This window comes from Podarcis melisellensis (assembly GCF_964234715.1).
Source record: "Podarcis melisellensis genome assembly, chromosome: 13".
NCBI lineage: Eukaryota > Metazoa > Chordata > Lepidosauria > Squamata > Lacertidae > Podarcis > Podarcis melisellensis.
The window spans coordinates 1,378,595-1,400,162 of record NC_138545.1 but is presented as its reverse complement, the minus strand read 5'-3'; the positions used below and the strand labels follow the sequence as shown (position 1 = coordinate 1,400,162).

General features: G+C 50.0%; 1 protein-coding gene and 1 long non-coding RNA gene across 7 annotated transcripts in view; one reads left to right on the top strand and one right to left on the bottom strand.

Annotated features, from left to right (window-relative positions):
- The window catches only part of LOC309355770 (2-acylglycerol O-acyltransferase 3-like), a 53,248-nt gene extending 41,162 nt beyond the window's left edge, over positions 1-12,086 (bottom strand). For 2 of the 6 annotated variants that reach the window (XM_081886887.1, XM_081886891.1), the window contains exons 1-6: positions 11,326-11,590; positions 11,008-11,103; positions 10,567-10,674; positions 8,343-8,413; positions 7,796-8,000; positions 5,989-6,163 (exon numbers count right to left, since the gene is read on the bottom strand). In XM_081886887.1, coding sequence (XP_081743013.1) covers positions 5,989-6,163; positions 7,796-8,000; positions 8,343-8,413; positions 10,567-10,674; positions 11,008-11,103; positions 11,326-11,575 — 905 coding nt within the window. In that variant the 5' untranslated portion in view covers positions 11,576-11,590. Of the gene's footprint in view, positions 1-5,988; positions 6,164-7,795; positions 8,001-8,342; positions 8,414-10,566; positions 10,675-11,007; positions 11,104-11,325; positions 11,591-11,838 lie in introns of those variants that run through there. The other 4 variants (XM_081886892.1, XM_081886888.1, XM_081886889.1 and 1 more) reach the window with 4 other exon arrangements.
- Positions 1-21,568, top strand: part of LOC309355935 — a 141,411-nt gene that overhangs the window by 15,102 nt on the left and 104,741 nt on the right. The gene's annotated exons all lie outside the window — the stretch shown is intronic.

Below are 21,568 nucleotides of genomic sequence, written 5' to 3'. Positions count from 1 at the left end.
TTTGGACGCAATGTATTCCAGCCAAGTGGAACAGAGTGTGACCAGACGGGAACTGATGGGGTGCAAGCAGGGGAACCTATCAGTTAGAGACTATTGGTCCCGCTTTGCGATGTTAATACACCGGCTGGAGTGGGACCTAGATTCTCCACCCATACAAATGCTGTTTGAGGAGGGGTTGTCCCCAACCGTGAAGGACGAGCTTTCCCGCGCGCCCTGCCCGCAATTGATGGACGAATTGACGAAAGTTCTGCTTGCGATAGGAGTGAGACAGGAAGCGCATGCTTTGGAGAAGCGGGAGGGGAGAGGAGAGCGTTGCCTTGACTACCGCATTCCTGAGATGCCAAGGCAGACTTCCCAGCCCGTTGAGCCAATGGTAATCAATGGAGCACGCGCGCGAGAGGTTTCAAACTCCAGTGAAGGACGCAAGAGGGAGGGAAAGGATTGGAAAGGCACCAAGAAGTGTTTCCTCTGCCAACGGCCAGGACACTTTGCCAGGGCTTGTCCACAAAGAAAGGCTTGGCAAGGGATGGTGGGAGCCGCAGGTGGTGAGGAGGAGGGAGCAGAGGAGAAGGTGCAGGGAAACGCCAACGCTTGGCTGCCCATCGGGGAGCACAGCAGCCAGGCCAGCAACTAATGGAAGTGCCCCAGCCAGACCCCCCCAAGGCGTCAATAGCCATAGAGGTGGTGCTAGAACTCCCAAATTGACACCCAGTCAGGGTGAAGGGACTGCTGGATTCAGGCAGCTCCTGCAATTTCTTCAGCGAGGACTTCGCTCTAGAGCACCAACTCCACCTACTGCCCCTTGATTTCCCCCTCCAAGTGACAATGATAGATGGCAGGGAACTGCTGGGAGGGGAGGTGACGCATCAGACCCCACCAATGAGAATGAGGGTTTCCAGGCACACGGAAACCATTGCCTTTCATGTGGCCACACTGGCGGGACCCCCAATAATATTAGGCATGAGCTGGCTAGCACTACATGATCCAGTAGTGGCTTGGCATGAGCGGATGCTCACTGTTTGGAACACTGTCTGGGGGGGGGGGAGCCAAGGATGACGGTGGCCAGGGTGGCAGGGATGACGGTGGAGCCGAGAGGAGAGGTGCCACCACAGTATGCTGACCTGCAGGAGGTCTTCAGCGAGAAGGAGGCGGACAGGCTGCCACCACATAGGCCCTTTGACTGCCAAATCAACTTACTCCCAGGGGCTCAGCTGCCGGTGGGTAAGCTGTATGCCATGTCGGACAGGGAGATGCAGGAGTTGCGGGACTTTATCGACAAGAACCTGAAAAGAGATTTCATAAGAGAATCAAAGGCTGTGGGGGGCAGTCCGGTGTTCTTTGTGGACAAAAAGAACACTAATAAGCCCAGATTGGTCGTAGATTATAGGGCGTTGAACCTTGTATCAGAACCCGTGACCTTCCCAATGCCCAGAATTGACGACATTTTAACACGGGTGAGGAAGGGGAAAATCTTCACCAAGCTGGACCTCAGACCCTAACCCTCAGAGGAGCGTACAATTTGATTAGGATGAGGGAGGGGGACGAATGGAAAACCACCATGTTCACCCCCCTGGGGGCCTTTGAGTACATAGTTATGCCATTTGGATTACAGTCAGGCTCCGCCTGTTTTCAAGCCTTCATGCACCACGAGTTGGGTTCCCTGCTGTACAAGAACTGCGTAGCATTTCTGGACGACGTCCTAATCTATTCTGACAATGAGAAACAGCATGTCAAGGATGTCAGGGAAGTGCTAAAGAGACTGCAGAAGCACCAGTTGTGGGTCAAGCTGGAGAAGTGCCAATTTCACGCCAAAGAAGTTGAATTTCTGGTGTACAAGTTGTCAGACAGGGGCCTAGCTATGGACCTCAGCAAGGTGCAGGCGGTGCTGGAATGGAAGACCCCCAAAACATGGAAGGATGTGCAGAGGTTCCTCGGGTTCAGCAACTTCTACCGGAAGTTCATCAAAAACCGAGCCCACTTGACCGCACCCATCACGGATTGTCTCAGTAGCAAAAGGAAGTTTGTCTGGACAGAAAGTGCCCAACAATCCTTCGAAAGACTGAAGAAGGCGTTCGCGTCGGAGGAGCAACTCCTGCACGTGGATCTGCAGAAGCCAATGAGGCTGGAGACTGATGCATCAGATCGGGCCATCAGAGCAGTGTTGTTGCAGCCAGGGGGGGTCCAGCAAAGCTGGAGACCGTGCGCCTTTTTTCCGCGGAAGCTGAATAAGTCGGAACAAAACTACACGGTGTATGATCGCGAACTGCTTGCAATTTATGCAGCCTTTCGGCAATGGAGACATCTGCTAATAGGGGCCCAGCACAAGATCCAGGTGTGCACGGATCACAAGAACTTGGAATACTGGCGAACAGCTCGAGTTCTCAACCAGAGACAGATTCGATGGGCACAGGAGTTCTCCAAGTTCTTTGAGATCCGGTACGTGCCAGGAGAGGAGAACGTAAGAGCAGACGCGCTGTCCTGGAAGCCGGAGTACACGGAAGGAGAGGGACCGCCGGAAGTCAGACACATATTCCCAGAGGAACGATGAGTGTGTGGGGGAGCGTTGGTTGGGAAACTAGAACTAACTGAGCTGATTCGCCACGACGAATTCGCTCAAACTAGAATCAGGGAACTCCGGGAAGCGAGGGAAAACCAGGGAGGCTTTGAGGAAAGGGAAGGGCTACTGTACTACAAGGGGGCGATATACGTACCAGGGGAGACCTTGAGGGAAAGGGTGCTCAAACAGCTTCATGACAACCCAACGGTGGGGCACTTTGGTCAACACAAAACCATGTTTCTGGTTACCAGGCAGTTCAGGTGGCCAAGGGTAAGGGAAGATGTACGAGAGTATGTACGTGGGTGCGACCGCTGCCAATGGGCTAAAGGGGAGAGGGCTGCCCCCGCAGGGTTGCTGGAACCCTTACCTACGCCGGGAAGACCCTGGGAGGTGGTATCCATCGATTTTATGACAGATTTGCCCAAGTCTAGAGAGAAGACAGCAGTCATGGTAGTAGTGGATCTGTTAAGCAAAATGTGCCATTTCATAGCTTGCTCGCATGAAGTAACGGCGGAGGAAACAGCCAGGTTGTTTGTAGATCACATCTTCTGGCTGCATGGGACTCCCTTCAGGGTCATCTCGGATCGCGGGAAACAATTTACCTCGCGGTTCTGGAGGAAGCTCATGAACTTGTTGCAGGTGGAGGTGGGGTTCTCGACGGCGAGACACCTGGAAACCAATGGGCAAGCAGAGAGAGCGAACAGTATTTTACAGCAATACCTACGCTGCTACGTCAACGAGAGACAGAACGATTGGGTAGAGAGACTAGCGCTGGCTGAATTTGCGTACAATTACGCTGAGCATGTGTCCACGGGAATGAGCCCGTTCATGGCCAATTATGGGTGTCACCCCAGGGCCTTCCCGGGGAGGGGGGAGGAAGGGTGGAGCGTGCCTGCGGCAGAACAGTTTGTGGAAGAAATGGAGGCCCTGCACCAGCAACTTAAGATGAACTTGGAAAGGGCCAAGGAAATTTACAAGAGGCAAGCAGACAAGCGCCGCCGGGAAGGAGAGACCATAAGGGTGGGAGACCGGGTGTGGTTGTCCACCCAAGGGCTACCCTTTAAGGGAGGGTGCAAGAAGCTAAGGCCAAAGTGGCTGGGATATTTGAGGTAACACAGCAAGTGAACCCTGTGGCATTCAGGCTCAAGTTGCCAGACAGCATGAAAATCCACCCGGCGTTTCATAGGTCCCTACTCTCACCATACAGGGGGGAACGGGAGTTCCGGGGGGGAGAGGGAGAAGTCACCACACACCCGCAGGTAGAGGAGAGGGAATACCACAACCAAGCGATGGAAATCCTAGATTTACGATGGCGGGGGCGGCAGGTGGAGTACCTGGTAGCTTGGGAGGGAGAACCCGAGTCAGAAAACATGTGGGTTCCCGCGGGGGCAATCGATGATGGATATCTTGTGGAGGAGTTCCATGACAGGTATCCGAGTAAACCCAAACCAATAGAGAGATTCTGGGAGGAGCAATTTGGGACCACAGACGAGGAAGAGGATTTTGTGGGTTTTCCTGCTTCTGAAGAGGAAGGGGGAGAAGCGTCAGAGGAGGAGGAATCGGACTGGGAAGCCCGTCCCGCATGAAGAGATCGGAGCGGGTGGGAAGCGGTGTTTGAGTCCTCGGGGGACGACGGCAGCTCCTTCTGGGGATTCCCTGCATCGTCGTCTGAAGAGGGAGATGAAGTTACGTCACAGGGTCGGGCTGGGGGTGGAGGGGGTCCTGGGAGGGAGGTGGATGTCAGGGAACTGACATCGGAGCGAGAGGTGGAGGCAAGGCTCCAGAGCGATGCAGGAGAGGGAACCAGCAGAGGGGAAGGAATTCAGCGCAACACCAGTAGAGAAGGGAGGGAGATGGAGGATTCGGAGAGGGGTCTCCAAGACTCTTTGCCCGAAACTAGTGGAGAGAGCACGGGCACGCCTCTGCCCACTCCTTCCCTGCGCCGAAGGGTTCAGCGGAGGGAGAGTAGGCGGAGACTGGGCGTAAAACAGCTTCTTTGCTGGAAGAGGTTCAAGAAACGCCCACTGACGGATTCTGCAAGTGACTGAAAGGCCACGGAGTGAAGGGCTGTCAGCCAAGGCATGGTTAGCCAAGCAATGTAGCGGCAACTTACGCACAAGTAACCCCTTATAACCATTACAGCAATCCGTCAGTCACTGATGTTACTTGTGCACAGGCAGGAGACCATGAGAAACCTTTTGAGTTGGTTCATGCAGATATTTTGGCCTTATGCCTTTTTGCAAGTCTGGGTGCGGCTAAATAGGTTTTAACCTTGACGGATGATTACTCCAGAAACAGCTGGACGATACCTCTGAAGGACAAGGGTGAAGTTGCCACCATGCTGAGGGAGTGGGTCACTGCAGTGGAACTCCAATTCTCACTGAGGGTTTCCAGTTTCCAATCAGACCACAGTGGGGAGTTCACTGCGTTGCAGAATTACTTTCGCCAGAAAGGGATACGTCACAGTTTGACGGTTCTGCACCCACCACAGGAAAACGGGGTGGCAGAAAGGCGGAACAGAACGCTCCAGGAAGCGGCGGAAGTGATGCTTTTTGACTCCGGCTTACCACAACGCTTCTGGGCGGAAGCTTGGGAAATGGCAAATTTCACTCTGAATCGTTCCTACAACTGTTTCCTACACACACGCTATCTGTTATAGTCTGCTGAAGCCGGGAGGAGCAGAGTGGCACATCAGAAGAGTGCCGGATGCCAAAGCACTCAGCTGTTCACAGTCGAAACAGACGTTCAGCAGAACAGGTTCTGGCTCATAACTCACAGAAGGAATGTCAGGTCAGGGAGAGCACTTAATCCAACCAAGAACCTTGCAAGGTAGGCTAGGCTGTGGGAAGTCAGGGACCTTAGCATATGGAATTCATGGCCTGTTATACATTAAGAGAAAACTTAATTGGGAAAAAGCGAAGGTCCCAGCGAAGGAGGAGTGGCTTTTGAAAGACGTGGACTAGGCAGAAATAGCAAAGCTCACAGCAAAATTAAGAGATCAGAATGATTAACTTTTTACAGAAGGGTGGAGGCCATTTGTGGATTACTTAAAAAATATTACAGTCAAATGAAATCAGGGACAGAATTCAAGATAAAAGCAGCAGAAGAAAAATGACAAAATAATTGTACTAATTTTTTTGTAATAGATGAAGATACAGCACAGCAGAAAAGGTTTGAGTAAAAACACGGTGTAGGTGGGAAGTCCACTTATGGAACAGTGGAATTATTTGTTAGGAAGGTTATTGTGAAAACGTAAAAAAAATGTAATAAAAAGTTATACAACAAGGAAGGGCAGGGACCTTCCGTTCTCGCAATTGCCTCATTGGGGCAAAATCCACCAGGAAGCACAGCCATGCTCACACAGCCCAAGATATTGCTGACCTGCACCCAACACGCCCCCGGACCCCCGCTTGCCCCCTTGGTGCCCCTACCCGTGTTGCAGCGTCAGGCGCACGAAGCCCTTCCTCCCGTGAAGGCGGATGCGATGCTCTCCGGGGACACTGTCCAGCGACTCGGACGCGCCCCCCACCACGATGGCCACCGCGTGCCCGGGGGGGGGGCCACTCAGGAGGAAATCCAGGGAACTTTTGTTGACCGGGACCATCCCTGGAAGTGGGAGAAAGCAAAGGTGCTTGTGGATGTGAAACATCTCCAGGGGTTCCCTGCTTTGCAGAGGGTTGGACTAGAGGACCCTCGCGATTCTCCTCCAACTCTGAAATTCTGCGAGTCTATTCAAGGGCAAAAGGGTCACTGGCAAAGGATCAGCGTGTCTGGAAGTGGTTGGAGGAGAGACGGTGGCCAACAGATTGAGATTGAATCATGACAAGACGGAAGTATTGCTTTGGGGGGCAAAGGGGGTGGGCAGGTGTGGTCCTGAATGGGACAACTGTGGCCCCGAAGGACCAGGTGCACAACCTGGGAGTCATTTTGGACTCACAGCTGTCCCTGGAGGCGCAGGTCAATTCTGTGTCCAGGGCGGCTTTCTACCAGCTCCATCTGGGATGCAGGATGAGACCCTCCCTGCCCCTGGACTGTCTGGCCAGAGTGGTGCATGCTTTGTTTATCTCCCGCTTGGACTACTGCAATGTGCTCTGTGTGGGGCTACCTTTGAAAGTGACCTGGAAACGACAACTAATGCAGAATGCGGCAGCTGGACTAATGACTGGGAGACCACATAAAACTGATCCTGAAAGACCTACATTGGCTCCCAGTATTTTTCTGAGCACAATTCAAAGTGTTGGTGCTGACCTTGAAAGCCCTAAACGGCCTCAAAGGCCCAGGAGACCTGAAGGAGCGTCTCCACCCCCATCGTTCAGCCTGGATACTGAGGTCAAGAGCCAAGGGCCTTCTGGCGGTTCCCTCCCTACGAGAAGTGAAGCTACAGGGCAAAAGGCCTTCTCAGTAGTGGTGCCCGCCCTGTGGAACGACCTCCCATCAGATGTCAAAGAGGAAAACAATTACTGTAGATTACGGTGTATTAGGCGACTGGGCAGCTGCCAATTCGGGGGGTTGACTTATAGGCCCCGTCTTATACGGGGCAGCTTTGCTGAGCAGCAACAGTGGGCGGTGGGCTCCACTCCACACCAGGAGGAAGCCCCCCAGCAAAGCCGGCTTAGCATCGCTGGGCAGCTTCCTCCCGGCGTAGAGCCTGCCACCCACTGCCTCTGCCCAGCGAACCCATACCCAGCGTATAAGACGACCTCTGACTTTTTAGAGACTTTTCTGGTGTTAAAAAGTCATCTTATATGCCAGAATCTACGGTATCTGATTTTAGGAGACATCTGAAGGTTTAGGGAAGTTTTTCATAGAATCATAGAATCATAGAGTTGGAAGAGACCACAAGGGCCATCGAGTCCAACCCCCTGCCAAGCAGGAAACACCATCAGAGCACTCCTGACATTTTTAATGTTTGGTGTTTTATCATGTTTTTAATATTCTGTTGGAAGCCACCCAAAGTGGCTGGGAAAACTCAGCCAGATCGGCGGGTATAAATAAGAATAATTATCATTATCATTTGCACAAACAAATGCCCCTTTTCATTTGCACAGGAGCAAAGAATGGCAGGAAAAACAGGAATTCTTGCTGGGGAATTCTATTCCCAGAGACTCTGGGAGGGCATTCCTGAGAGTGGGGTGGTTCCTCCATTGGATGGGCCAGGCAGGGTTCTTGAAGATGGTCCTTAGGTGACGGGCCACTCCACTTCCCCACCCCCACCATTCCTTGCCCTGTTGGCCTTACCTGAGCTCATCAGGTAGTCCCGGTAGACGGGTATGCGGAACACCCCTGCGAGGGCGGCCAGGCTGGGGCGGAGGCCAGGGAAGGTGCGGGAAAAGCCGGTGGCCTCGGTGCAGAAGGCGGAAAAGGCCCCCGCGCAGAGGATTCCATGGGGGTGGGAGCCCAGGACGTAGTTCCGCGTTGGGGGCAGCTCGGCCGTCTTCACCAGCTGCAAGGCAAGAGGGGCGAGGCATTGGCATTTGGACCCCCACCCGAATGTCAGTGCCCAGATTCCATGGCCAGCAGCCTTTGACGGCCGCCACCTCCTCCTTCTCTGTGATCTGGTCTCCGGGGGTTCCAGAGACCCTGGGCATCCTTTGGAGGAGGCAGATCCTCCGTCGCCCTGCCAGCCCCCTTCTCACACCTGAATGTCACATTCAGAGGCGTGCCCCGCTTTCCATTGGTGGGCATGCACAGATTCCATGGCCAGCAGCCTTTGACGGCCGCCACCTCCTCCTCTGTGATCTGGTCTCCAGGGGTTCCAGAGACCCTGCCAGCCCCCTCCTCATACCTTGATGGGGAAATAATCCCGGTGGAGCTCCCAGACTCTCCAGCGCCTCACCCAGTCGCTGCGGCGCCCACCTGCGAAGACAAGGGTTCAGGCAGGGGACGGAGTCAGAGAACTGTGAGGTTGGAAGGGGACCCCCAGTGATCATCCAGCCCAACCCCCTGCAATGCAGGAATCACAGCTGAGGAATCCCTGGCAGATGACCACCCGACCTCTGATGGGAAGTTTTGCTTCTGCACACAACTGGCAAACCGCTCTAAGCTGAAGCGTTCCTTCCTCACCAATCCGAGAATGTTTAGTTCACATTGAGTTCATGAAAGATCGTACCCTGACCTGTTCTCAATGCATGGTTAACCACGTCTACGGAATGCGATAGTTATGTTCTTTTAAGTCTTGCTATATCAATCACTAGTAATAGTTTAATAAGGAGGTTTTCATGCCTGTCCAATTCTGTGTTCCCTTTCCAGCCTTTGGTCTATTGATGATTAATGCCTACATGCAACCCTTGCATTGTATTTGTGTTAACCAATCAGCAACGAGCACATATGAGGCAATGCTGTAATATTCAATAAAAGGAACTCCCCGAGACATGCTCGAGAGATGCCTCCCATATGACACTTGTCATTCGTTTGTTGTTTATTTCAACCCAACAGACCTCTGCTTAAAAATTCATTTAATTATGACGTGCTGATGTTTAATTTTAGTGTTTATTATTGGATTCCAATGGATTATTGCATATTGCTTTACTTGGTATAAATTATTTTAAAATTATTGTGACTTTTTATGTAGGATCTGATTGTTACTATTAATACTTGATGTTTTATTATTAGTGTGTGTGTGTGTGTGTGTGTGTGTGTGTGTGTGTGTGTGTGTTGGAAGCCGCCCAGAGTGGCTGGGGCAGCCCAGCCAGATGGGCAGGGTATAAATAAAATTATAATCAATCAATCAATCAATCAATCAATCAATCAATAATGAGGAGCAAGATGATCCTTGGGGTCCCTTCCAGCTCTGATTCTATGTTATATTTTTTTGGGGGGGGGTCTTTTGATTTGTGTCAATTGCAGGATTTTGTGTGTATTTTTATAGCAAAATTTAATAAATAATGATAAATACATAAATAAATGCGGCTGATTTTTCTGCCCTCCATACAGAGAGAGATATGAAATGCCTTCTGCCGTTGTGTCATTTATTGGAAGCTGTCTTGGAAAATAGATAACAGTAAATAGCAGAGACGGAAACAGGTTTGGGATGGTCGCACGCTGCCCCAGGGGAAGGGGGTGAGCTGGAGGAGGAGGGGCAGGGCGAGGCAGCAGCTCCAGCTGTGTGGGTCTGGGTGTGGGGCTCAGCACCCTTCTCAGACAAGGAGAGGCGCCTTTCACCTGACCTCCAGGTAGGGTTGGGGGCAGTGCCGGATTTACCTATAAGCTAAACAGGCTATAGTTTAGGGCCCCAGTCCCTTGGGGGCTCCAAAAAAATTTAAAGGGAAAAAACCTGGATGTACATTTCTGAAATATAAGATAAAAAATAATAAAATAAAACCTACCTACAGCAACAGTGTTTTGTGTTGTGTAGGCTCCTGTGATGTAAGTCATGGGCCCCGCCTGCTAACCTGTTCCCTTAATTATCCCTGGTTTGCTCATTTCTATATATAGGGTACCTACGATCTGCATCTGGGACGCGGGTGGCGCTGGGGGTTAAACCACAGAGCCTAGGACTTGCCGATCAGAAGGTCGGCGGTTTGAATCCCTGTGACGGGTTGAGCTCCCGTTGCTCGGTCCCTGCTCCTGCCAACCTAGCAGTTCGAAAGCACGTCAAAGGGCAAGTAGATAAATACGTAGGTGCCGCTCCAGCGGGAAGGTAAATGGCGTTTCTGTGAGCTGCTCTGGTTCGCCAGAAGCGGCTTAGTCCTGCTGGCCACATGACCCGGTAGCTGCACGCCGGCTCCCTCGGCCAGTAAAGCGAGATGAGCGCCGCAACCCCAGGGTCGGCCACGACTGGACCTAAAGGTCAGGGGTCCCTTTACCCTACGATCTGCATGGACTGGTTGCATGGCATGAGATACCTATGAGGTCCATCAATTACCTTATAGCATATATTCAACTCAAAAAACAGCAACAATTTGTTGTGGACAAAGGACAGCTGGACATATAAAGGGCCCCATCACCTTCAGTAGCTTAGGGCCTCATCAAACCCCAATCCGGCCCTGGTTGGGGAGAATCGAACTCACCTCTCTGTGGCGAATCCCAGTCGTAGATCCACCAGGCGAAATACAGGACGCTGATAGGCCAGAAGGAGGTGAAGAGCAGGTAGACCAGGAGAACGAAGAAGAAGGCACCTGAGGGGGGGGGAGATTCTGTGGAATCTTGTTTTTATGTTGTATGCTGGATATGTGATTGCCAAATTCTGATTTGAAAAACCAAATTATTTTTTTTAAACAAAAAATGTGAAACCAATATCTCAATGTGGACATCAAACTGGTTTTGGATGATATATCAATATCTTGTGTCCCCCATAAGGGAATAAGGGCAGATTTCCTTTTATTACAGGGGCCTGGCCTGCCAGAGGACCTCCCAAGGGCCGTGGCCCCAGGAAGAGGGGGAGGCCAAGCTGCCCCTCTTCCCTGAGCACCCCCTGCCCCTCCCTCCCACCCACCCAGCTCCCAACTTACCAAAGAAGAAGAAGGTGAGGACCCACTGGAAGACGCTAAGAGCCTCCAGGTGCTTCTGCAGAGCCATCTTCTGACCCTGGGTCTCAGAAAGAGATCCTGGGGAGAAAATCCACAAGGGGGGGAATTGGGGGGGATCTGCAGCAGGACTCTAGCCAGGAGGGGCCCCTGCCTTGGCAGAAGGGAGAGCGTGAAGACGCAGGTGTGTTCAGCACAGGTGGCCTCTGACCTGCATCCCAAAGCCCAGCTGCTCCCCTTCAGCCGTGCCCTCAGGAAGGGGGCAGCATGTGGGGCAGGAGGAGGAGGAGGAAAGAGGCTCACTTGTCCAGGAGAAGATGTTGTCTTGCCCGTGGCTGCAATGCACAAGTCTCTCTCTCTCTGCCACCTGCACTTTGGTAGGCAGGTGAGTTGGCAATAGGGATGCCGCTGTCACCCAGGTGAGGCAAAGGGGACCTGGCTGAGCTCTCCTCCTGCGAAAGGAGACAAGGCATGTCAGATTTGTTTCTTTTGACTCCCAGCCCTGCCTGGCACCTGCCTTGCTGGCCCTCGGCTCCCTCCCCTTGGCCCTCATCCCAGGGCCGCCCCGCCCTCTTGGCCCACAAGACAAAGGTTGGGTTGCCAGGATCCATTGCCCCATCTGCCTGCCTCCCTTCTCCAAACCACAAAGAATGGAGGAAGCTGCTCTCGAGGAGATAATGATAATAATAATCAAATTTTATTTATATCCCGCCCTCCCCAGCCAAAGCTGGGCTCAGAGCAGCATAAAATGCAATAAAAAGCAGGGAAGAACCGTTTTCAAAACAACAGATGCGTTTCAAAATCAGTGGGACTTACGGCAGAACCATAAAGCGGTATAGTTGGAAGGGACCCTCAGGGGTCATCCAGCCCAACCCCTTGCAAGGCAGGAATCGCAGCTTTGGTGGCACTGTAGCTCTAGGGAAGAAAGAGTGCCTCTGAGCAGGTGCAGAGTGCTCTGAGGATCCGCAGCTGCAGCTGCCTCCCTTTCAAAGGGACCAAGCACAGCTCCTCCTGATGGCCTTTAGGTGCCCCTGGAAGAAAGACAGGGTGAGGAGTCACCAGGGTTTCTGAAGTGGGTGGGGGTGTTCAAAGGTTGCCCCCTCCTCCGTCTCCTGCCAGGCAGGGCAGTGAGGTCCAAGCTGACCTGACCCTGGGGGGGGGGGGAGGTGGAAATTACGCAAACCTTTCCTGGCAAGGACATTGCTTCCTGCCTCAGGGCAGGGCAGCCTCTCTGCAAATTAGCATTTATATATCCCAATACTTTCCTCCAGAAATCTGTAAGCATCAGACATTGCATAAGGAGACGCTTCAAAGAGGCGTATTCTCGTTTTGGCACCTCCAGCAACACGTCCTTGTAGATCATCCCTTTCTATACTGATGTATTGGAGCCCAATATTATTTTTCGTTGTATAAGTCGTAGTTTATAATCTAATGGCACATTAGCCACAGAAGGTAAAACACTGGTTCACAAAATATATATATCAAAAAATCAAAACAATCCTATGAAAACATGAACACCCACAATTAAAATTCACAAATAAACATCAGAAGCCTGGAGGGCCTTCGGAATTCTGGGACTGTCCCTGGAAAATCAGGACACTTGGAGGGTATGGCAGGAAACTCTTAATCTCAAGGTCGCGGGTTCGAGCCCATGCTGGGCCAAAGGTTCCTCTTTTTCATTTTCAATTTTACAAAGAATCAAAATACAAACATCATATTTCTTTGACTCCCCACCCCCTTTGTGGATCCTTAGGTTACAATTTTTGTTCTGCATCTCCTCCCTGACTCCAGTTATTATAAGTCCTTACTCCAATCCATGATTCGAATTTTTACTACACGTTTTCTGTCAAACCTACAAAGGATTGTAGTTGTTTACAATAATTTTTTTCCAAATGCATTTTAAACTCTCCCCATTCTTTATTGAAATTTGATTCTTCCTGGCTCCTGATTCTTCCGACGAATCCTGCATTGTGGGGGGGGGGGGTTTGGACTAGATGACCCCCCGGGTTCCCTTCCAGCTCTACAATCCTATCAGTGTTTTTAAGTTGCCCATATATACAATAATAGAATAGCAGAGCTGGAAGGGGAGGGTCGTTGGTCTACCCCCCCCCCCCGTGAAATGCAGGAATATTTGGCCCAGCGTGGGGCCGAACCCATAACCCAGGAATGGGGAGGTGGGTTGGCTGGGGGTGGGGAGAGAGAGAGGAAAGAGACCCAGCCAGGAAGAGCAGGGTTTTTAAGGAAGAGGGAGGAAGAGGTGAGGGGGGAGACTGATTTGCACTTACCGTATTTTTCGCTCCATAAGACACACTTTTTTCTTCCTAAAAAGTAAGGGGAAATGTCTGTGCGTCTTACGGAGCGAATGCGTCGTCCCTGGAGCCGAATTGCCCAGGGGATAAAGCAGATCATGCTTCTTTTTTTGAAAGAGGGAAGGGGGTGTTGAAACAAATCTGCTGATCGGCAAGCGATCGGGAGCGAGATAAGGGAGGCTAGATATAAAGGAGGCTGCCTGGGAGGGGGGGAGGTAAAAGCCCATGGATCCTCAGGAATTTTACATTGGCTCACCCCAAATTCACCACCAGATCACACAGCATGTCCATGGCTACAGCCTGCACCAAACAAATCACGCACCCACTGTTTTGTGGGGCCGCAATGCGGCAAAAACCTGGTTACAAAGCACAGTTCCACATGGATCCTCAGGATTTTTGCATTGGGTTGTAGCCTTTGAGGCCTTTCCCACGGGTCGGGTGTGCATTGATCCCGTCAGCGAGCCAAGAAAGTTGCGAGAAGGCTGATCAGCTGGATGCGCTGCTGGCGGCTAGGTCATCTTTTCCTGAGAAGAGGAGAAAGCTTTGTTCCTTTCAGCTACTTTGTGTTATGCTTTGTGTTATACAGCAGAGCTAATGCATTTTAGGTTTGCATCCCCAGAGAAAGAATTTGGGAAGTCTTGAGGCCTAGTTGGGGTGACTGCACACTAATTGGGGTGACCACACAGTCAGGATTTGGGTATCCTGTCCCTTCATTCCCCCCCTCGTCCAGCTCGTCCCAAGGAGGCACTGGCTGATATTCTTGGGCTAGTGCTATAGTCTGGGGCCGAACCATTCGTGACACCATTTTATGCATCATATTTTGCAAGCACTGCAATAAGCAAGGTACACAGGGGCAGAAAAGAAGCAAAATTATCAATGGGCCTAGTGACATCATCAAAAGTCCTCTAGGTTTGGAAGCCAATCAGTCCACCAGGACATGTCCCATCCGTTCCAAGTAGGGACAGGGACATGGGCCACTTGTTCAATTTCTGCTGCCAAATTTCGAATAGCTTCGCCATGGTCAGAGATGTTAAAGCAACAGGCCCCTCCCTCCTGTCACATTTAACGCAACATAAAACCCGCCCTGTCGTGCCAGGAGAAAGTCCAGCCCTAAGCGGAGCTGAAGGACTGGGTGGCGTCTGCTGGCTGAAGGATTGGCTGCTCCTTGAGAACACAGACATTTTGGACTTAGAAGGTTTTAACAATGCTTTTGGATGGCATGCATATTTATGGTATGACATAAAGCATTTAAAAATCATATTGTCAGGAAAGCATTGTTTAATGTTTGGATAAGATATAGGGACTTGTTGGAAAATAAAACCCCAAGGTGGTTGTCACCAATGGAAGCAAAAGCTCAGAAAAAGCTCAATATGGAGGCCAAATGGCCGAAATATTGGGAAATTTTGGAACAAGGAGGAGATAGATTGAAACTGCAGTTTTGAGAAATTAAAAAACAAAGTGCGAGATTGGCTTCATTATTACCAGATAATGGAGGCATATAATTTGGACAAGAAAATTGGCTTCCAGGTGGAAAAATCAAAATTAGAAACAGAGCTGTTAGAACCTAGAACTAAGATTTTGTCAAAGATGTATAACTTGCTGTTGAAATGGAACACCCAGGATGAAATGGTGAAATCTGCTATGATCAAATGGGCACAAGATGTTGGACATAACATTATGTTTGCTGACTGGGAACAGTTATGGACCACAGGTATGAAATTCACGGCATGTAATGCCTTAAGAGAGAATATTATGAAAATGATTTACAGGTGGTACATGACCCCAGTCAAGCTGGCAAAAATTTATCATCTGCCCGATAATAAATGTCGGAAATGCAAAGAAAATGAAGGTACATTCTTTCACCTTTGGTGGACGTTCCCAAGGATTAAGGCTTTCTGGGAAATGATTTACAATGAAATGAAAAAGGTATTTAAATATACCTTCCTGAAAAAAACAGAGGCCTTTCTCCTGGGCATGGTCGGCCAACTAGTGCCAAAGAAGAATAGAACTTTCTTTATGTATTCATTGCAAAGTACTGGAAGACACAGGAGTTACCCACTCTGGAAGAATGGCAGATGAAGGTGATAGACTATAAGGGATTGGCGAAAATGACTGGCAGAATCTGAGACCAGGGAGAAGAGTCAGCGGAGGAAGATTGGAATAAATTTAAAGACTATTTACAGAAATATTGCAAAATTAATGAATGTTAGAACGATTTCGGATAGAAATTAAGTGGTTTCCCGCTGTAATGTTTTAAGACAATATAGGGGGGAAAAAGGTTTAGAAGCAGGTTAAAATTTATTGACAAGGATTTGCTGAACTAATAATTTGAATTGGAATACACAAAAGGGAGGTATGAGGAGGTCTGGGAAATAAGTTAATGGAAAATAAGTAATGGAAACTGTGTGTGTTTTTAATTATTTTTATTCTTGTATTTTTGTTATTTTTTCTTTTTCCTTTTTGATTTTTATTGTATTAATACTGAAAACTTTAATAAATATCTTATAAAAAAATAATAATGAAGGACTGGGTGGCGATTAACTGGAGGGCTGTGGCCGTGGCATTGGCGACAATCTCTACTACCGCTTGGAGTCTTATTATGCGGTTTAGATTATAAATTGGCCCCCTTGCCCCTGTGATTTTTTCTTCCTGATTCCATGAGGCCGGATCGTAATGGGCCACTATCCTTTCTGGAGGCCACTGATCCTTGCCCCAATTTTGGGAGCTGCCTCCTGCAACTGCTACTAGGTCAACCGAGCGTCTCCTCTGACGGGGTGCAGTGGCAATCGGCTCATAAATCCACATGGGAGGAATTAAAGAGGCTGGGAAGCACACTCCATACCATCTGTTTGGGAGGATATGATAAGCCATCTTTCCACACACCCAATACACATCATGTCCTTGAGCAGAGACACCACCTCCCCCTTGCCAAGTGTGTTAGGCATGCAGTTAGATTACAGCCAGAAAGAGTTCCTAGTGTGGACTCAGTCACGGTTGTCTGGGCTGGGAAGGTGCGATTACAACGGGAGGCCCCCACATATGTCAGATTGTTACTGGCGCCCTCAGACTGGTTCACACAGAGCCATCCAGTAATCCGGTGAACCTGGAAAGGGATAGAATGGTTCCATCAAAAAGAATTGTTTCCCAGAGGGCGGAAGCCAAAAATTGGGGCCGTAACTGAGGACTCATTCCAAGGCACAGGGAGGAGGGGCATTCCTTCCAAAGCATTTGTAGGTCCCAGAGTGCAGACCGTGCAATTGGTTCGGTTTGCAGAATAAGCCCCCATTTCAGCCATTTGCAGCCGTTTATTATTCGTGTTGTGGGCACCCCACTCCCGCATTAGCTGCTTGGTCACCCCAAGGGGTGTGGGCACGCTGACGGCCAGAGGCAGTAAAAATACCACCCTGGCCAAAGCCATGGTCACCCACAGCCCTATCCTCACCACCTGGGCTCAGGGATCTATTTATCTATTACCTAGTAGGTTCTTTGGGCCAGGGGGAGGCTTTAAGTAATTCCTGGAGACTCCGGGTGGAGCTCTACCAGGTGGCAAGATGAGGAATCGGGCTGGGGCGTAATTCCCTGATTGAATGTCCCACACAAATACCCTCCCCTGAAAGAGTGGCGCAAGTCTCGTTCTTGCAGGAGCAACTGGGTGTTCCATTGTGTGGCAAGGTTTCAAAATCTCATGTTGGAGCAGCTTTTTGATGTGAGCTTGCCGCGTCCCTTCCAGAGTGAAACAGCACCTGGAAAAAAACCCTTTGACAAAGTTCCCAGGAAACTTGCTTTTTTTTAAGAAGTTACTCTTGAGGTCCTTGCTTAGAGCAGGGGGAGGGTAAACTTTGGCCTTCTGGGTTTATGTTGTTGGGCTGTAGCTCCTAATTAGCCCCAGGCAGTATGACCAGCAGTTCAGGAAGATGACATAGCAGCCAAGAGATAAGCATGCAAAACTGATGTCCTACTACTTGCATGAATCTGTATTGCCCTTAGATACAAGCCACGCTGTGCTGTTGCTGCAGCAGCCTTTAACAAGAACAAATGAGAATGAATCATTTGTAGAACAACCATTGAACAACCATTGTTGGATCAGGGCCATAGTCTTCCCACACAAAATTATTACTTGAGACAAAGTATTGCCAACCATTCAGCAAAGGATTATCCAGTTTCTGGGGCAGTGGGGGTACACTGTGTTTGTTTGTTAACTGATACGGAAAGGGGGGGTGCCTCCCTTCCTTTACCCTTCCACCGGTCACCAGAGGGTCCGAGGCGATGACCTCAAGGGCACCCAGCCCTACCTAGACCCCTCAGCCCCCACACCGTTGCATAAACACCACACTATACCCAAGCCCCATAAATAAAGTGCCTTTCCCTTTCTCTATACGGGCGAAATAAGCCCCTCTTTTCCTTAAGCCCCCTCTCGCTCCATCTTTACTGTGGGTTGACCGTATCAAGCTGTATCCTCCATTCACTACAATGGCTGCGTTCTACCCAATCAGAACCATGCATTCGCTTTGCAGAGCTAGCTCAGCGAGCTCCTGCACGCCTCATTTGATCTCTTGACAAGCTGCTGATGGTTCCCCGCTGGGAGAACAATGGAACCGAAACTCGTGAACCCATAAAAGTGTCAAATCTCGCAACAATGTATCTATTTTATTTCCGACTTCAATTATCAATATAAGAGTGGACTGAAACGGACTAAAACCTTCTAAAATTCGTATAAAATCAACAGCAACTCCGATTTCCGTGATCTTGGTGTCGATCGACTCAGTTTCTTCAGGACTTCATGACACCTCCTCTGTCTCCGTACTCAGGAAGACCCTAATCAGGTCAAATCACTCTGCCCAACCTTTCCTCCGGGCAATACCAGGTGCCAGACTTTACATATTTGGACTATTGTCCTCTCATCACCGATACTCAGGAAGCGCTTATCCGCGCATTTCTCCAGCTCTGCATATTCCCCCCTCCCTCCTTGGTATGTTAATCTCTGTAACCCAACCTCTCTTTAATGTATTCATGATGTAACCATGATGTATTTTGCACTGTATTCTGGGACATGGAGGGAGGTTTCAAAAACTCATGTCACCCCTTTCTCGCTGTTCAATCTCGCCTTGAACCTGTTGCACAATAAAATTGGATCTTCTGCAGCTTGCTCCTGTCTCCGGCTGAGCTCATTTTCCTCCACAGGGACCCGCGGACTTAGTCCGACGAACTGGGTGGCAGAGCAGCCTCGCACCCAGATTTTACCGTAACATTAACGAATGGGAAAGCAAAGAAGAATCTGGAAGTTTGTCCCTGAGTTCCAAAGTGCTTGCTCCAGGATTCTTCATTGAAAGGTACTGACTCTCCTGCCTTCTTCAGCCGCCGCACGAAATTCTCTGCTGAGATAAGACTTAGGGCGTTGGAAGCGCACTGGACGTTTACTTAACATTAAATTAATTAAAGTTTAATGGACAGGTTATGGGAGTTTGTACGTCAAGAAGGAGATAAGGAGTGCAGTTCAGAGCGATTTATGAAAGGACTGGAGTGAAGACAGAAGCGGTTCCGACAATGAAAGCCTTCAAAGCAGCTTGAGTCCTGCAACGTGCCTAGAAAAAGTTTTAAACAGGCACTGCACAGTTTGTACTCGCTGGAAGACATCTTATTTCTCAAGGAGCCAACTCAGATGCTGGGAGACGGTCTACAGGTGTGTGAGTATTGTTCCTAAGCCCCAGGGAGGATGGCAGAGTCCCAGGAAAGTTTTGCTGTCCCGTTTACGCGACTCAATGGGAAAAATTGGCAAGATTGGAAGGCTAGAGTAAGGGTATGGTTACAAGCAAAAGAGTTGTGGAGTTGCACTGAAGCACCGCCTTTACAGGCAGCTGCAGACACGTCTGCAGAAGACAAAGCAGCAACAGCAGCTTCACAGCAACGCGACAAGAAAGCCCAAGGTCTATTAGTTTTGGCAGTGGGACCAGAGCAAATGCCTTACGTTTCTGAGTTAAAGAACACGCATGAGGTCTGGACGGTTCTGCAGCGGCTTGCAGATGAACAGGATAAAAGGCAAAGAGAAAGAGGTTTGTCATCAAAGGGGAGTTGCGCTGTGCCTAAGAGTGGGGATGCTGAGTTTGAGAAAACAGTAAATGCTTTTGCAGCTAGACACTGTTTTCCTCTTCCCACTGTGGTTCCTCTTCCCATTTAATCAGGAACTGCACACGTGAACCTGGTCAAGACAGCACCAAGGCCGTTACCCCGTTACCCCTCTATCTGTTGATGGACGGCCACCCGGACTCGGCCCCAGACACACTGATCAGATGCTTGGAGGCTGTGGCTGGATGGTTTCATGGGAGCCGGTTGAAGTTAAATCCTTCGAAGACAGAGGTCCTCTGGCTGGGACGGGACGACTTGGGACTGAGGGGGCAACTCCCATCTCTTGCGGGGGTGCAATTAGTGCCAGCACCGTCCGTTAAGAGTTTGGGTGTAATCTTCGATACCTCCCTCTCTATGGAGGCGCAGATTGCAGCTATAACAAAGGCGGCATTTTTTCATCTCCGCCAAGCTAAGCAGTTGGCTCCTTACCTCTCTCGCCCTGACCTAGCCACTGTGATCCACGCGACGGTCACCTCCAGACTGGATTATTGTAACTCGCTCTACGTGGGGCTGCCCTTGAGACTGACCCAGAAACTCCAGCGGGTGCAGGATGCCGCAGCGAGACTCCTTACGGGGTCTTCGCTTAGAGATCACATTCATCCGGTGCTATACAAGCTGCACTGGCTCCCGGTGGAGTACAGGATCAGGTTTAAGGTGCTGGTTTTAACCTTCAAAGCCCTATACGGCCTAGGGCCCTCGTACCTACGGGACCGCCTCTCCTGGTATGCCCCACAGAGGAACTTACGGTCTTCAAATAAAAACACCTTGAAGGTCCCAAGCCACAGAGAGGTTAGGCTGGCCTCAACCAGAGCCAGGGCTTTTTCGGCTGCGGCTCCAACCTGGTGGAACGCTCTGTCACAAGAGACAAGGGCCCTGCAGGACTTGACATCTTTCCGCAGGGCCTGCAAGACAGAGCTGTTCCACCTGGCCTTTGGTCAGGGCGCAGCCTGACTCCCTCCTTTGGCAATCTTTACAAGACTTTAGTTTATGGTTGCCATTAATCTTGATTTTAACTCATTTTTATAATGTTTTATAATGTTGTATTGTTTTAGTGTTGTTAGCCGCCCTGAGCCCGGCTTCGGCTGGGGAGGGCGGGATATAAATAAAATTTATTATTATTATTATTATTACCAGACAAGGAGTTCCAGGGGACGTCAGAGAAGAGGAGGAGGTCGTGGCTACTCACACAGCACATGGCTTCAGCAATGGCGTTGATGCAAGGGCGTGGCCAAGGCAGCAATCTACGCTGGTTGATCGACAGTGGTGCATCTCACCACCTGGTACTAAAGGGTTAAGAGGTAACAAGTCGCTCTAATCACTGAGCAGCTGGAAGTCATTAAGCATCCAGGAATGTGAGTTAGTTTGTATAAAGAGTCAGTTCACCCGTGTTTCTCTCTCTTCTTCCCCCCTTGACCTGACTCGCAGACTCAGTTTGTGGCCATGGGCATGTTTGCTGATATGAGTTCAGTTTAGAGTAAAGTTTTCTTTATGCCGGAGATAAAAGCATGTGTGCTTTATCGCCAGGGTTTTTCTTTTGTGAGTAAAGTTTTTCCCTGAGTTCCAAAGTGCTTGCTCCAGGATTCTTCATTGAAAGGTACTGACTCTCCTGCCTTCTTCAGCCGCCGCACGAAATTCTCTGCTGAGATAAGACTTATGGCGTTGGAAGCGCACTGGACGTTTACTTAACATTAAACTAATTAAAGTTTAATGGACAGGTTATGGGAGTTTGTACGTCAAGAAGGAGATAAGGAGTGCAGTTCAGAGCGATTTATGAAAGGACTGGAGCGGTTGCCGACAACGAAAGCCTTCAAAGCAGCTTGAGTCCTGCAACGTGCCTAGAAAAAGTTTTAAACAGGCACTGCACAGTTTGTAGTCGCTGGAAGACGTCTTATTTCTCAAGGAGCCAACTCAGATGCTGGGAGACGGTCTACAGGTGTGTGAGTATTGTTCCTAAGCCCCAGGGAGGATGGCAGAGTCCCAGGAAAGTTTTGCTGTCCCGTTTACGCGACTCAATGGGAAAAATTGGCAAGATTGGAAGGCTAGAGTAAGGGTATGGTTACAAGCAAAAGAGTTGTGGAGTTGCACTGAAGCACCGCCTTTACAGGCAGCTGCAA